At 44.2% G+C, this 17658-nt stretch overlaps 1 protein-coding gene across 1 annotated transcript in view; it reads right to left on the bottom strand.

Moving 5' to 3' along the window:
- Nucleotides 1–17282, bottom strand: part of CPPED1 (calcineurin like phosphoesterase domain containing 1) — a 93917-nt gene extending 76635 nt beyond the window's left edge. The window contains exon 1 of the mRNA XM_087815114.1: nt 17145–17282. Coding sequence (XP_087671240.1) covers nt 17145–17214 — 70 coding nt within the window. The 5' untranslated portion in view covers nt 17215–17282. The remainder of the gene's footprint in view (nt 1–17144) is intronic.
- Nucleotides 17283–17658: the final 376 nt, after the last annotated feature.

Here is a 17658-nt window from a genome sequence, read left to right as displayed (position 1 = left end):
AGGGGTGGACCAAGACAGGTGAGGTCCCTGTTCTCCTGGGCTTAGTTCTCATGGGGGAAATTGACAAGGACATAGCAGAGAATTGAGCCAGAGGGTGCCACGGGCTATGCGAGGATGAGAGGGAAGCGATGGCTAATTTAAATTGGATGCTGACACCTTGACCTAACCCTGTGGGAGACCGTAGGTATGCTGCACTCAGATTCCTGACAGGAACCATGAGATAACACATGTGAGTTGTCTGAAGCTGCCAACTTTCAGGGTCATTTGTTACACAGTAATAGATACCTATGGGTCAGGCATTAAAAATAAAGGGTCAGGAAGGAGTCATGGAAAAAACTGAGATTCTGATTTGTGTTTAAAGTTCATTGTTAGCATCACCTATTTATTTTACTTGAATAATAACTGTTTTGAATCAATGAATGCATTTAGCTAGGTTTCTGTTTCTGACGCAGTCTGCAGAGCTGTTTAAATCAGATAAACTAATCAGAACCAGATCAGGGAGGTGATGGTCACCTCATGGCTGAAGCATAAATCCGTGTTCTACAACAGGATTTATAAACAGTTTTCTACAACAAATATTTTAACAAATATAGTTTCCTACAACAGTGATTTTCAACCAGTATGCCACAAGAATTTTTAAAACATGCAATACCTGACTATTTTGTCAGGGGCACTGACCTCTTTTCCCTTAGATTGTCAAATTTAAAAAATGACAACAACCAACACAATAGCTGACAGGTGTGAATGAATCAAAATTTTACCTACTTTTTTTTTTGTCAGATTAGCAAAAAATATACTTTTTGGTGTGCTGCAGAATTTTAGTAATTAGTTTATGTGTGCTATGAGATGAAAAAGGTTGAAAATTGCTAGTCGTGGTCTCAAAAAGTCAAATAGTTCTTGAAGGGTACTAAAATAAAATTTTATTACCTGTTTATTTAGTAAAATCTTAGCTACAATCTCAATTTTATGATTATGAGGTACAAAATAAATAGATTTGACCTGAAATGAATGACAGCTCATATTTTACTATTCCATCTGCCTTATCTACCTAACAAAGGCAATTTGTTGACACAGGGCTCTACAGTCTCAAAAGCACCTGGATGCTCTTAAGATTCCTGCTACAAAGGCTTGTGGTCTTCGGTCTCATCTTAACTTTAATAAAGGCTGAATTAAATATATGTGAAGTCTGTAATGCTTAGTTCTAGAAGGAAGAATCTTTTGTATACATTTATACCTCCCCAAACCCCTCAGAAAGGCATATTTTTATGTTATGAGAATAAATTACCATTTACATTAAATTATCTCACCAAAGTCCAGAGTTACCCACAGAGCAGGGCATAGGTATTAGCTGACACCTAAGAGAGCCAGGGGAGAGCTTGTGATGCCATCCCTTCCAGGGCAGAGCATGTGTCTGGCCCCTGACAGAGCCCAATTCTCTCTTTAGATTCCCTGAAAGCATTGCTCTGGCAGTTCAAACCACGGAAGTTTGGATACACTGAGGTCCATTCCTAAAGCACCCTGATACACCATCAGAGCATTAGAAAAGACACTTAAGGATCCAGTATGTGTGTGGGCCGGGGGGGGGGGGGAGGGTTCCTAGTCATTAACTTAAATATGAGACCGCCTGGATAAAGAGTAAAGGATTCACAATCCCAATTAAGCAGCAGGATTGCCTGGAAATGGAGGCTGAGGCAGAGAGAGAAGGCGAGGATGACAGTAACAGGGAAGCAGGCTGCACTGGGGCTCAGGGGGCAGGACTGGGCCCACACCTCAGTCCTCCAGGGGTGGCCAGTGGACCACCAGCAGCATAGCCTCCTGGGAGTTTGTTGTAAAGGCAGAATCCTAAACCCACCGGCTCAAAATCTGCATTGTAACAAATCCCCAGATGATCTGTATGCTAATCCAAGTTTGAGAAGCACTGGATGGCAACTAATCAAGGAACTGCTTTAATACGTTTTATAAGAAACAGATGCAAAGTGATTTTTGTTTCCCTAAATTGAAGTAATGACTTGGAGGATTTGGGTGTTGTTATTAGTGGTGGTGTTTTTATGGTTTTGCGTTGTTTTGTATATTTTTGTATTCATTTTTAGGTCCCTGTTTGTGCCCAGCTCAGGTTTTTGGTCCTAAACATTTCTTGCTATTACCCATTACTATCTAATCATCATCCTTTAAATTACCTGTGCTGGGCTGAGTGAGCCCGTTCATTGCAGCCCATCCTAGGAGGCCAAAGGCTTACCTTACAGAAGCCCACCTTTTCCCAGTGAAGAACTAGAAATTGTCAGTGATGGAAGGGTTCCCAAAGTTACTTTAACCAACCCTCTCATTTAACTAAGCGGGAATATTGAGGGCTGGCTAGGGACCTTAGTCATGGCTCAAGTTCAAAGTCACACAGTTAATACGCAGCAGCTCCTACTGTTTGGAATCCCAGTGTGGCCAGGCAGGTCTGAAGAGGAGAGAGCCACAAAGAAAATGGACTGTGCCTGAGCTGCCTGAGGGTTGTCCACCTCCCCAAGGACACTTTTGTCTCCCAAAAGTCTCCTTAGAATGAAACATTTTGGTAAATAAGAAGACTGGACACAAAGATAATGCTGGCAAGGCCCCGAACTTTTGCCCAGTAGGCTGTGATACTCACAGTCCCTGCCAACAGCACAGGGCTGGTGCGGGGTACAGGCTGGGGGCCACCACATTCATCTTCTGTGGGATGCTACTGGTGATTTCTCCAGAGATTGCAAACTCGATCTTTAGATATGGTCTGGCTAGCAGATGTGCTCTATTTCGCTCATACAGGGTTTATAAAATTTCAAATTTGTTGCCAATGTTTTTAATCATGAGTTTCATACATATACCTGGCTTTGTGATTTCTCATGGAAAATTTGGTCATACCAGGCCCCAGTGGGGTGTGCCAATGATTGGCTGGGGCTGAGCAGGTGATGAGATCTATGGTAACCCTTCCATTTTGCTCAGTGGTGGGGAAGAGAAAACCAAGCAAGGTCACAGGTAAAGAACTTGATCGAGATCAACAAGGGGTGAGAGGCAGAACCAGGCCTATTAGGATCCAGAGCCCCAACTTCAGGGCAGGTGAGCAAGGTGAGATTATAGAGAACTATACAGCTAGAAATGCTGAAGTCTGTCCAAATGACAAGCCAGAAAAAAACAAGCTGAGTTGCCATCCATAAATTACCATAATTTATTGTTACCATTGCCTAAATCAAATACTTAACATAGCCTAAATCAAAATTTTAAACTAATTTAAAATTAGGGAAAGAACTTTCATTCATCCATTGTATAAATAACAAGATTTGGCCACTTAACTGATAAAGATTGTCATAGTAACCATCTTTCAAAATTGAGGGATAAAAAGACTGGATTTGGGGTGGCAAAACTATGGACAGGAAAGGCCTATGAGTCTTCTTTAAGCATTATCAAGTACAAAGCAACTGCATACAGAGAAAAGTCTTAAAAACCTTTAAAAACTCACACAATGCCTTACCATTAATGCTTCCTATGAGACTGTTTATGTGCCAATATCCTGTCCAATTGCAATAACTCTTTACATTTGCACTTTTAATATCACGAACTAAATGTTTTCTTGAATTTGTCTCTGCCAATATATTTCCTCTCATTTTTATTATACCTTTTGGGCATATTTGTCCATTGTTCATGAAAGCTGACTTTTTAATATATACCAAGAATTAGAAATTTCATTGATCCTTTCGCTATTACCAGTTAATCAATGACTATAATAAATGTACTCCCAAAATGAATCACTGCTTTCATCACCCAACTGGGAAAAGGCCTATGGGAGTCAGCTCTGTCATTAATTCCTAATACTGTAATAATTTATGCTCTTATGATGCGCTAAACCTGTTACTTTATAGGGAACCTCAAATAATTCAAGGTGAATACAATGATAATTTAATTTTTATAAAGAAAGGCCTCATTTCTGCATCTAGTTTGTCCTCTGGAAGACAGAGTTAAAATCGTAAGATACTGGTTAAGAAGTCTGATTAGCAGTCAGTCTGATTAACAAGGTGGCTGGTATTACAAGACCACATCATTACACTGTAAGAATATTTTAAAAGTCAATGTTTTGGCTCCTGTTAACTTATCTGACTCAAAATAATACATGAATTGGGTCTACAGGGGCCACACTTCTCCATTTGACTAGAAAGCCACAGAATTAACAAAAAAGTGAGTAGAAAGCAGTTTTTTGTTTTTCTGAGACTGGGATAAATGGGAATATAAGGTGGGATATATCATACCAGGACATGAGGGCTTGAGGAAGGGCTTAGCACCCCTGTACCACTTTGGGCCTCCATCTCCCAAAGCCCTAACTTGGTTCCAGTGTGGCCCAGACTCTGAGGCTTAAGTGACAGGTTCAAGTCCCATTTCCATCCTTTACCAACTATGTGACATGATGCACAGTCCTTAACCTCTCTGGACCCCAGTTTCTTTATCTGCCTCAAAAGGGTGATAAAATAATGAGTTAACAAATGTAAAGCACTTGGACTTGGCACACAATAAGCAATCAAGTATGAGCTTCTGTTTCCATGACTATTACTCATGGGAACTCCTACCCTTGTCTTCCCAGAGACAGAGCTATCAAATCTTACCCATTTCTTTGTTCCCCATCGCACATAGTGGAGTTCAGAAGACATCTGATGATACAGCTACATACATATGTACAAAAGGTAGGACAAAAGTAGGTTTGCAGTTGTGAGTACACGAAACACAGTTTAGTTTTGTACTATTTATTGACTATTGTATTATTTTCCATACAACCAACCATAAGCCTACTTTTGCCCCATCCAGTACACACACACACACACACACACACACACACACTTAACATGCTTTGGCCTTCACATCTTTTCCTTCACATATTGTGGATATTGCTTTGGTTATAAAACGGCAAAGATGAGTAGCCTGGAGGCTTTCTGGCTAAAGAACAAATGCCAACAGAATGCAATTTTTGCAGTTTCTCATAGTAGCAATCTGCGCAGTGAATCACTATCTAAATGTCTTCGGCAATACCCCTCATCCTCATCTTCTCTGGGGACTAACCTTACTTTAGTGGTAAACAAAACAAAAAACAGTAGCAAAACAATCCTTCACTACTTTGGGACTCTTTCTGGTTTAACCACCCAAATGTCCCAACTGTAAAATTGCCAGAACTCAATGCAACAGTTAATAGCATCTTTCAATCGTGGTTGCCTAGGGCTGGGAGGGAGTGAGGGAGGGGGGGTGACCACTAAGGAGTGTGAAGTTTCTTTTGGGGTGGTGAAAATGTTCTAATACTGACTGGGGTGATGGTTGCACAACTCCGTTAACAGACTAAAAGCCATTGAGTGGTTCACTTTAAAAAGGTAAACTGGCCCTGGCTGGTGTGGCTCAGTTGGTTGGGTGTTGTCCCATGCACTAGGAGGTTGCCGTTCAATTCCCAGTCAGTGCACATGCCCAGGTTGCAGGCCTGATCTCGGGTTGGGGGCATGTAGGAGGCAGCCAATCAATGTTCTGCTCTCACAGAGATGTTTCTCTCTCTCTCCCTCTCTCTTCCTTTCTAAAAATCAGTAAACTATTTTTTTTAAAAAAAGGGTAAACTGTATGGTATGTGAAGCTGTTAAAAAAAACTGGTATTCTCCAGGACTACCTCCTTCCCAAAAATAATTAACTGTGATAACAATATCCTCAGAGTCTCCAAATTATATTTCCTAAGTACCAAGTAAATTTACCTAACTTCTCTTCTCTTGGCCTAAATGCATCCAAAAGGTAGTATTTGAGATATACAAAAGCTTCTGAGTCATGGCTTGGCTGCCACACTTGCCATTTGGGAAGGAAGGACCTGCCAAAATCTTATCTGCAGCCCTTCAGAGACATAAGAAAGCAGATGGGCCAGGACAACTTAGCCAGCCACTTTCAGCATCACTGGCTTTGGCCAATGCTAGTCTAGATAACAGTTAAAGGAGTGGGGAGGGGGAGGCATTTCCCGAACCTCTCTCTCTTTTCAGAAGCAGAAGTCCACTTGGGGTCTGCCTGACTTGGGTGGTTGGTGGCTATGCCTTTTTCCCACCATTCCCGTGTTCCCCGGGCTGCTGGCCCAGGTGGTGCTTCAGAGAGAATGGAAGAAGGCGCTCTCCCTGGGCAGAGGCACCCCTGTAGACACAAGGGTGGGAAAGCTGAGGCCCCTGACGTCAAGGGAAGACAACCCTTCCCCGGGTCAGATGCAGCTCCCTGCGAGGGCACCCACCTGGTTACAAGAACCTCCTCCAGCAGCTGTCTTTGAGTAATTCACAAACTGCAGAGCCCCGGGGAGGTTGCAAGGGTCCTACTGATTGGTTCAATACCCTGTTTCCTGTTTTGTTTTGTTCAGAGAATACAAGTGTGTACAAGCAATGGGACAGGTGAATACACACATGTGATCCAGAGGTAGTGGATTCACTCACTCATAACCATTTGTTTATTCACATAACAAATGTCCAGAGTCTCCACTACTGCTTACACCACCAGAGGGCCAGGCCTCCTGCCCTCCAAGAATTTATAGTCTAGAGGCAGGAAAAGACATCAAAGTCACTGAAGTAAATGCACAACTCTAAGTTGTACTAAGTGTCCTAAGGGAAGAGAATGAGTGGAGTGTCAGGGGACCTACTTTAGAAAGGGCGAATCCGCACAGGCTTCTTCTAAACTGTGGCCTAAGAATGAGAAGGCAGAGAGAACAGATGAGAGGGACAGAGAAAAGCCATGGAAAGGGGTGATGGACCCAATTGTTGTTTCAAAGAGATGACTCCAAACGCTGCACAGGGAATGGGTTGGAGGGGCAAGAGTGGACGGAGGCAGCTTGCAGAATGGTCCAGGTGAGAGGTGGGGTGGTTGGGGTCACAGTGGTAGGGGCTGGGAAGGAGGTGGGCAAAGCCACGGTGAGCTCTAGAGGTTGGCCAGGCAGGATGTGGACGGCTGGGACATGGAGAGGAGGGGAGAAGGTGAGGTCAGGAATGAGCTCTGGGGCTTCTGGTGGAACAGGTGAGCTGGGGGAAGACTGGAAAGGTGCAGGTTGGGGAGGAGTAGGAAGATGAAGAGCTCTGTCCTGTTCCAGGATGTTCTGGTGGCAAAGCCAAAGGGTTGGGAGCCAGAGGGCTGCGTTCTTTTCCTGGCCCGCCCGCTCACTAGTCTGGGCCCTGAAATCAGCAGAGCGCCACAGTGCCTCCCACAGATGTAGTCAATACGTACCATCAACACAGCTGCACTGTAACACTGACCTAGCCAACACTCCACCTTCATTTTACAGATGACCTGTGGCACTAGCACAGCCAGGTTTCTTTCTTTTCCTTTTAAACAAGGCTAAATGGGGAGTTTGAGCATTCTTTCACTCAACAAATGTTTCCTGAGTGTCTGACTACACATCAGATGAGGTTCTGAGAGTGGCCGGCAGTTCTGGGGCTCCTGGAGCCCCCTGGTGTACTGGCACCATGTTACTGCCCCTTCCTCGTTGAAGAGTTTGGCAGTTAAAAATCAAATACTGCACAAATGCAAATAGTTGTCTGTTAGTCCTCTCTGTGAAGACGACGCTCTCTGAACAGAGCTCCACTAGACCTATGTGAAGGATTTACCAACACTCCCCATGTCCTCAATAGAGGTGCTGGCAGTCACTGGGGACAAGCTGAGCCCTCCCAGGCTCTATGTCCCTCTGCCCTGCCCCTCAAGAAGTTTGCTCATTACCTGTTCATCGGTTGTCCCCAAATCTGTTTATGCTAAGACTTTGATTAAACATGTAAGCCAGAGAAATAGGAATGTATAAAGGGTTGTTTCTAATAAAACCAAGAAGGATTCTTTGGGAAGGCTTAATAAAGGTAAGCTGGTGAAAATAAAATACTACAGAATTAGATGTTAGGGAGACAAGTGTAAAAGATTTGAAGAAAAAGAAAGTATGAACCTAGAAGCATTCTTCTTTTTTGTTTTTTTTTTAATCCTCACCTGAGTATATATTTTCCATTGCTTTTCAGAGAGAGAGGGAGGGAGGGAGGGAGGGAGGGAGGGAGGGAGGGAGGAACATTGATGTGAGAGACACACATCAATTGGTTGCCTCCTGCACGTGCCCCAACCATGGCCAGGGATCGAGCCAGCAACCAAGGTATGTGCCCATGGCTAGAATCGAACCTGGGACCCTTTAGTCTACAGGCCGACACTTCAACCACTGAGCAAATCGGCTAGGGCCCTGGAAGCATTCTTGATTCAGAGTGCTCTCCAAATGATTTTTTCACTGACTACTCCACTGGAAAAAACCCAAACTGGAAAAGATTCATTATGGGTGTTTATGCAAGAAAGGCTACATGGCAGCCCTGGCTACAAACCCACACTCCAAGACACCCTTGGCTCAACCTCAAAGATCGGTAAGTAAATGTACATTTATAGCTTACATTAAAATGAAATGGTAAAAGAATGTGTGGTATTTTTATGACTGCCCTCTTGAACTAATTTTTTCTACTCATTGGCTAAATACCAGACATCGACCATCTAAGACTACAGACATCTACTGTAGTTTTTAAAAAACTACCATACATAAAAATTAACTCAATATAGACCTAGACCTAAATGTAAGAGCTTAAATTACAATACTCTTAAGAAAACAGAGTAGTACAATTTGGAGTTAGGCAAATATTTCTTATATGTGACATCAAAAGCACAAGTGATACAAGAAAAAGATGATACTATGAACCTCATTAGAATTAAAAACTTTGCCCGGCCGGGCGTGGCTCGGCGGTTGAGCGTCGACCTAGGATCCAGGCAATCGGGGTTCGATTCCCAGTCAGGGCACATGCCCGGGTTGCGGGCTGCAGCCGATCAATGACTCTCCTCTCATCATTGATGTGTCTATCTCTCTCTCGCTCCCTCTCCCTTCTTCTCTCTGAAATCAATAGATATATTTAAAAAAAAAAAAAGAATTAAAAACTTTGGTGCTGCAAATGATATCAAGAAAGTAAAAGACAATAAAGAATGGGAGAAGATACATTTGCAAATCATATACTTGATAAGGGTTTTATATCCAGAATATATAAAGAACTCTTACAACTCAATAATAAAAACACAAATAACCTTACTAAAAACCTGGCAAAGGATCTGAATAGACATTTCCACAAAGATTACAAATGGCCAATAAGCACATAAAAAGGTGTTCAAATCATTAGCCATTAGGAAAATGTAAATCAAAATCACAAGTTAATTCCACTTCATACCCATGTGGCTGGTTATAATAAAAAAGGCAGACATTGATATGTTAGAATTTTTAAAACCACAGTATTTTCAAACCCATTTAGACTTGCATAAACAGGTCTACTGTTTCTAGAAAAGCTCTTGGGTGAAACCTGAAAGAAATAAAGTTTTGTTTGTTTGTTTGTTTGTTTGTTTTTAACATAGACTCTATTTATTCTCTGCATGTGAGAGGGTTTCCAGAGGGGACCAAGAAACATTCAGGATTAAATATAACTGGCTCCTCCGAATCAGCTGCTGAGGTTTCAGATTCAAGGGAAGTAACCTTTTAAAGAAAACCACAAACCTTTTTAAGAAAACCCTGTTCTCTAAGGGGGAAATAGTTTGGCAGTAAAATGAACTGGGAAAACAGTCTAGGACCAGAAAACAATTAAATATAGGTAATTTCAAAACATATTTTACCTTGATATTTCTCCCTTTGAGAATGTCTTCAAACAGGTGTAGTAAACTTTTCAGACAGATGGTGATTTGCTAGGAGAAAGTGGTCTTAATGAGGATATGTGTCAAGGAAATATAACTACCAATTTACCTGATTAAAATGAATATTTGAGCATGCCTGAGGAATGTGAGCCTTCTCAGGTGAGACATGTACCTCTTGCTGTTTGTAAACACCTGTCGGCAGAGCCTAGCAGATGATGTTAACAGGGAATGGATGACTGACCCAAGCTTCACCTGTAACACTGCAGGAAGAAATGCCTGGGGATAGTGTTACTCATATAAATCACCAGAGGGAAATGGTCTTAGAGTAGTGCTTGCCAGGGGGTGAATGTCTGTGTCCCCCTCTCCCAAATTCTTAGGTTGAAACCTAGCCCCAAATGAGATGGTATTTGGAGGTGGGGGCCTTTGGAGGTGATTAGGTTTTAATGGCTTAGTAATGAGATTAGTGCCCTTATAAAAGATGCCCCAGAGCTCCCTCACCCTTCAGTCCTGTGAGGACAATCGAGAAGACAGCCCTCTGTGAACCAGGAAGAGGGTTCTCACCAGACACTGAATCTGCAGGTGCTTGATCTTGGACTCTCAGCCTCCAGACCAGTGAAAAGTAATTTCTGCTGTTTATAAACCACCCCTTCTGTGGTATTTTGGTACAGCAGCCCAAACAGACTAAGACAGTGCTCTTTCATTTACTTGTCAGACTTCACTTGAGAGACCAACTGTTTAACTGGCTAATTCTGGAAGGGGCTTCTAGTAGTGAGTGTGAGAGTCATCCGGGATGTGATGTTAGGCACTGTTGCTTTATCAAGTTAACTGACTGACCTCTTTGACAGGCTGTATTTGGGCAACAGACAGAAAAGCGAGTTCCTTCCCTTTCTCTTCCAGCCCTGCCCTTGGGGCAACTCTACCAGCTCACGGTTCTACCTTCCTGAAGAGCCTCGACTGACTCTGGACCTTAAAGGCATCTCTCAGAGTCACCAGCACTGCTAGAACTAGAACCCAGGGGAACGTCAGTGACAGTGACAAAGGTGGCTTAGGAGTGGACTAGGGATTCAGCACCTAGTGAAGTAAACCAACAAGACTCAGATTCTAAACCTAAGCGTTTAAGGACGAGCCTCTAAAAGCCCTATGCTTTATGATCCATACAGGGCATGCTCACCAGGGCTGCTCAGCCCCAGAGGAGACCAAGTGTAGGCCCCACTTCTAGAGAAGTCCAGGGTCATTTTCCCTCATCCTACCTCATCAATATATCTTTTAAGTCTCTCTCCATCCCACCCCACCTCCATTCTTTTCCAGGTGAACAACTCTCTGTTCGCTGGTCTTACTGGCAGCCCTGTGGCAGCTCCAAAGGGCTAGGGAGCTTCAACACCTCAGCACCCCCACCACCTCCACTGAAGCCCCCGCCATCATGACCACATGCACCTCCAGTTACTTAAAATAAACAACGTGGTGCTATGAAAATGATGTTTCAAGACAAGTTCCTGAGCTCCAGCTTCCAATCAGATTGTGCCCAAGTTCCTTGTAAGCAGAAATTCTTTTGTTGTCTATGCTGCAGCCAGACCGGTCTTTTCAAAATAGATATCTGATTACGTGTCCCTGTTTGTTCACACACGCAGCTTAAAACCCGTTCGTGCTTTTAAGTAAGGACAAACTCAACTACCCCCACCCCATTCTCCAGTGCCCTCCCGTACCACATTGCTCCAGACTCATGGCTTTCTTCCCTCATCCTTCCCTCTCCAGTACCACCATGCCAGACTTCCACACTTGCTCTGCCCTTGGTCCACAATGGTCTGCCCTCCCTTCAAGGCCCAGTAAACTCCTTCCTAATCATCCTTCAGCAATCAGATGACACACCCCTTCCTCAAGGAAGCCCTGCCTGAATGCCCTTATTAATCCTCCAATGAGAGGCTCTCCTGGAACCAATCCCTCATGTCTCTGGCATTTGCCACAACTGCAGTTTACACTGTTTTGTGAGACTGGCAGTTAATGTCAGGCTTTCCAAATAGCTACGTGCCACAGGTGCAGAATCACATCTGTTTTTCACTCATCATCGCACTCTGGCATCCAGCACCATGGCTGGGACAAGGCCAAGTGCTAGGTACATTTGATGAGTGGGCAAATGAATGAACCGATAGATGGATAGACGCATGAAGACATGGGCATATGATGGACAGAATGGTGGACAGATGGCCTGGTAGATGGATGGATAAACAAACAGTTGAATAGATAGATGGACAGAAGGGTGGAGAGATGGCCAAAGAGTACATTTGATCCCAGAGTCAACCCCTCTTCTGAGCCCTTGATCCCATCTTTCTCCATCTCCACAGATAACTCTCTCCAACAGTTATCCTGCATTTTGCATTTTCAACCCCAGAGCCATCTCATACCAGTCATGAGACCGTGAGCAAGCTGCCTAGTCTTTTTTAGCTTGATTTTTTTTTTCCATCATAAAAGAGGATAATCATAATAGGTACCTCAACAGGACTGTTTTGGAGATTACATGGCATAATCCACATACAACCCAGAGAATAGTGCCTGACTGCCACAAACACCTGATAAATGTTAGTTGCTCCTGTTATCATCATTACTATTTCAAACGGCCAGCCTTCCTTCAGCATTGCTCCTCCCTTAAGAGGACACTGACCCATGTCTTCCTTACATCACCAAATGGCTCCAACCAGAATCCTACCCTTGCTGATCTCACATCCTCACTCTCGGCCATTCCTCAAACACTGTGCCAGGCATCCCCCTGCAATTCTACTGAAATTGTTCTCCGCAAGGTGACATAACAATCAGCCTGTGCCATCCTCTGCTCAGCTAACATTCACCTAGACGTCTGCAACATCTATCCTGTATACCACCCTGCCTTAAGCCCCCCTCTCCAACTTTGGTGCAAAGGTCAGCTCCTGGTTTTATCATCCAAAATTTCTGATTGTTTTCTGCTTGGAGCCCTTCAGTTTGTCTTTTTCTTCTTCCTGCCCCCTACACATTGGCATATTCTAAGGTTACACACATAGAGACACACATGGTCCACTACTCCACACTTATTCCCGTTAGCAATGTCACTGACTCCTACAGCAATACTATCTACTCTCCTCTCTGTGGGTGAAACCACACCTCCATCCCCAGCTGTGCACTACACCCCACAAGCTGCATCATATTTCCTGATGGTACCTCAAAGCCATTACTTCCCAAATCAACCCCATCAAACCTGACCCTACTCCTTACTCTGTGATTTCAGTTAACAAACCCACCATCACCCAGGACCAATGCTTAACATCCCAACTCCTCCCACCATAGTGTAGTGGCCTACAAGTACACCAGCTATCCTGCCTTTTGCATTTAGTATCGCCACAAGATACTAAAGAATGTAATAGAAACCTAATAAATACACCCTGAACTGAAAAGGGATGCTTCAGAGAGTATCTTAACATCCAGAGTCTTCCCACTGCAGTGGCCAACAAGTCCACCAGTTGACAAGAATTATTTTTTGTGCCATAGTTCTGTGCCTAGATTATGAACCCCTGAGGGCATGTAACCTGCCTTCCTTCTTCCCCTCGTCTCCATGGATATCTCTCTCCAATAATTATCCTGCCTTTTGCATTTAACAGTTCCATAAGATATTAAAGAATGCAATAGGATACTGCAATAAATATATCTTGAACTGAGAAGGGATACCACAGAGAGTAACAAGGAACTGTTATTCACCACTGGTGGGTGTATAAATCAGTGCCAGGGCTTTGGAAGGCGATTTAACAAGGTCTGGTAAAGCTGGGGATGATTATACCTTACAACCCAGAACTTTGCTCCTGGGTATATGCCCTGGAGAAATTTCCCTGTGTCCACAAGAAGACTTGTTCATAACAGCACTGCTACCAAGAGTGAAAAACAGAAACAACTCAATGTCCATTATATCAGGAAATAGCTGGCACACTCAAAATTAGGGTAATTAAAGGAGGGTTTAAAAATAGATTATTTGGGATGAGTTGAGCGTAGAAAAACTACAAAAGAGAGTTTAGTAGTCCAAAGATAGAAAAGCAGAGCTGTTGCCATTCCTACATCTGAAAGGAGGGAGGGAGCGAGTAGCTACCCAAATCTGAAAAGAAAGTCCCAAAGGAAAGGCTATCTTGAAAGCAGTGACCTTCAGGTCAGGAATATAACCAGCCCAAGGCAAGCCCATAGGGAGTAAACTGGGGAAATAAACACCCTTTTCCCCTGTTCTCCAGTCAGGATTCCCCACTGGCTGAACCCAATGGAAAGCCAGAAGCTGAGCCCAGTGAAGCCCATAGAGGTCAACCTCCTGGAAAACGGTGGAGAAGGGAGACTAATTCGGAGAGACAAAGGGAAGATTCTCAGGATATCCAGCAACAGAATGCCTAAAGTATATACTTATACAATGGAACATTGCCCAGCAGGAAAATGAGTGAACTAGAGCTACTAATATCAATATGGATAAATCTCAAAAATCTCATGTTGGGCAAAAAGGGCCTATTAAAATATTTAGAGAATGAGCATTACAGCAAACTATATTTCCCCAAATCCACCCAGCTATATTTTTGGCCCCCATAGTCTCCACCAGGAGCTGCAAAAAAAGAAGAGACCAAGGTTTTAGGACAGAATTACAGGGGAAACCTACTTTAGATAGAGTGGCCAGGGAAAACCTGTCTGAGAAGTGACTTAACTTTAAACAAGATGTGAAGACTAAGAAAGAGCCAGGCCCCCAGCCCAGCTCTTAGCTATGGGAGCCAGGAAAGGCAAGTGCCAGGTTCTGAGGAGAAAGACACTGCGGTTGGTCCTCTTAAATGCAGTTCAAGAATTAATATCAATAAAATGTCCATACTACCCAAAGCAATTTATAAATTCAATGCAATTCCTACTAAAATACCAACAGCATATTTCACAGATCTAGAACAAACATTTCGAAAATTTATATGGAACCCAAAAAGACCCCAAATAGCTGCAGCCATCTTGAGAAAAAACAACAGAGTAGGAGAGATCACTTTACCAGATATCAAACTGTACTACAAAGCCACTGTAATCAAAACAGCCTGGTATTGGTATAACAACAGACATATAGATCAATGGAACAGAACAGAGACCCCAGAAATAGACCCACGCCATTACGGTCAGTTAATATTTGACAAAGGAGGCAAGACCATACAATGAAGTAAAGACAGTCTCTCAATAAGTAGTGCTGGGAAAATTGGACATGTACATGCAAAAAAATGAAACTAGACCACCAACTTTCACCATACACAAAAATAAACTCAAAATGGATAAAAGACTTAAATGTAAGTCACAAAACTATAAAAATCCTGGAAGAAAACATAGGCAGTAAAGTCACAGACATCCCACGTAGTGGACTTTTCACTGATACATCTCCTAGAGCAAGAGAAACAAAAGAAAAAATAAACATATGGGACTACATCAAACTAAAAAGCTTCTGCACAGCAAAAGAAAACAGCCTCAAAATACAAAGGAACCCCACGGTCTGGGAAAACATATTTGCCAAGGATGTATCTGATAAGGGGCTAATTTCCAAAGTGTACAAAGAACTCATACAACTCAACAAGAGGAAGACAAACAACTCAATTAAAAATGGGCAAAGGACCTAAATAGACACCTTTCCAAAGAGGACATACAGATGGCCAAGAGGCATATGGAAACATGTGCAATGTCACTAATCATCAGAGAGATACAAATTAAAACCACAATGAGGTATCACTTCACACCTGTAAGAATGGCTGCCATCAACAAATCAACAAATGACATGCTGGCAAGGGTGTGGAGAAAGGGGAACCCTAGTACACTGCTGGTGGGAATGCAGACTGAGGCAGCCACTATGGAAAGCAGTATGGAGGTTCCTCAAAAAATTAAAAATGCAGCTGCCTTTTGACCCAGTGATCCCACTTCTAGGAATATATTCTAAGAATCCTGAAACATTAATAAAAAAGAACATACGCACCTCTATGTTCAAAGCAGCACAGTTTACAATGGCTAGGATCTGGAAACAGCCCAAGTGCCCATTAGTAGACGAGTGGATAAAAAAGCTGTGGGCCATTTACACCATGGAATACTACGCAGGTGTAAAGAAAAAATCTTGTACCATTTGGGACAGTATGGATGGATCTGGAGAATATTAGTCTAAGTGAAATAAGCCAGGCAGAGAAAGACAAGCATCACATGATCTCACTTATATGTGGAATCTAAAGAGCTTAATAAGCTGATGAACAAAATAGATTCAATGACATGGAAGCATGGATCAGATTGACGAATGTCAGAGGGATGGAGGAGGGCGGGTGGGTGGAGGAGAGATTAACCAAAAAATTTATATGCATATATGCACAACCCAAGGACACGGACAATAGTATGGAGAGGGACTGGGGAGGGGGGTGGGCCGGGTGGAGTGGGTCATTGGGGAGAAAAGGGGACATCTGTAATATTTTAAACAAAAAAATAAATAAATAAAAATTAAATAAAAATAAATAAAATTAATGCAGTTCAAGAAAACCAGTGTGGGCGGAGAACTGGGCAAGGGAAAGGATGGAGCATGAAGCAAGAAAGGTGAGCACAAGGCAGATCCAAGCAGGGCATCAGTGACTTTCCTTGGGTTACAAAACTGGTGAGTGCAAGGGAAGGAATTTGACTCCAGGCAGCAAAAAAGCCACAGAGAGAACCAAGGAACCAGGAACAGATTTCCCTCCAGACTTACAGCTCTAGGGCTAACATTCACTCAGGCCCTAGTCTGTGTCAGGAGCTGGGTTTCAAAACCAGTTTCAAAAGAACTGTTAAAAGAATAATCCGGTTAATCTGTTACCCATGAGAATCTTAACAAACCCATTTTTACAACGAGACAGATTGTCTAAATCCAAAGTCCAAGCACTTAACTCTACCACGCCTCTTGACTGCCTTGCCTCTCTCCTGTTCTGAAGGGCACTGCTAACATTTTGGTGGGTGGCTCATATTATAGTAAATAACCGTGATGACGGTGTATAAAATACATAGTGGTTGAACGACCGTAATAAAAATAACGACCTCTAACGTGCACCAGACGCTTAAGGAGTGCCACACAGATCCTCTGTTATTATTCCCGTTTTACAGATGAGCAAACTGAGGCCACGACTCGCTGAGTAGCGTGTCCTAGGCAAGGCGCGGAAACCAAACCCGACTGCAGAGCCCACGCTCCTATGAACTGCTTGGCTGCCTTACTCTTCTCTCGGGGAAGTTCGGTGGAGGCCAGCGAGGCTCCACGAGCGACAGGACTCCCCGCACCGACACTCTGGTCTCCATAGCGCCCGAGGAAGCCTTTCCGCGCGGGCTGTGCAGACGTTATTTTAGTCCCAGGCACCGTCTGCGGCCCCGATGGGGTCCGGCTGGAGGCGCGCGCTCCCAGACGGAAGGTTCCCCCGGCGGAAGGTTCCGCAGCCCTGAAGTCACCCGTCCCCGAGTACCTGCGGGAAACGCGTCCAGGGTCCTGCCCCGGGCTCTGTGGAAAACACCCCCCGCCTCCGCCGCGGCCATGGCGAGCGAGTTTCTCGCCCCGCCTCAGGACACTGCGTGGGAGGGAGCAGCGCAACGCCGCACCGCCCAGCTGCCCGCTCCTTCCGCTCGGGGCGGGCGGGGCGGGGCCGCTCGGGGCGCCGCTAGTGTGGCCTGGGCCGGCGGACGCCCGAGCGACCCCTCCGCGCTCGACTGGCGCGCCTGGCGAGGGGAGCCGCCGCTCGGGGCCCGCGTGCGGGGCGGCGTCCCTGCGCTCCCGCGGGGCGCGCGCTTCCCTGCAGGCTGTCAGGTTTCACCAGGAAAAATGCAGAACGTCCAGAGAGGCCCCGAAGGACCGCTGCGGTGTAAGCACGTCCCCAGGCACTGTTTGGGAGACGCTGATGCTAAAGTTTCCTCCGTCGTCTGAAATTCCAGTTTAACTGGACGCCTGTACTTTATTTGGGGAGCCCCACCCTAAGGCTAAAA

This window comes from Miniopterus natalensis, chromosome 3 (genome assembly GCF_054644295.1).
Source record: "Miniopterus natalensis isolate mMinNat1 chromosome 3, mMinNat1.hap1, whole genome shotgun sequence".
NCBI classification, from domain to species: domain Eukaryota; kingdom Metazoa; phylum Chordata; class Mammalia; order Chiroptera; family Miniopteridae; genus Miniopterus; species Miniopterus natalensis.
This window is presented reverse-complemented; position numbering and strand designations above follow the sequence as displayed.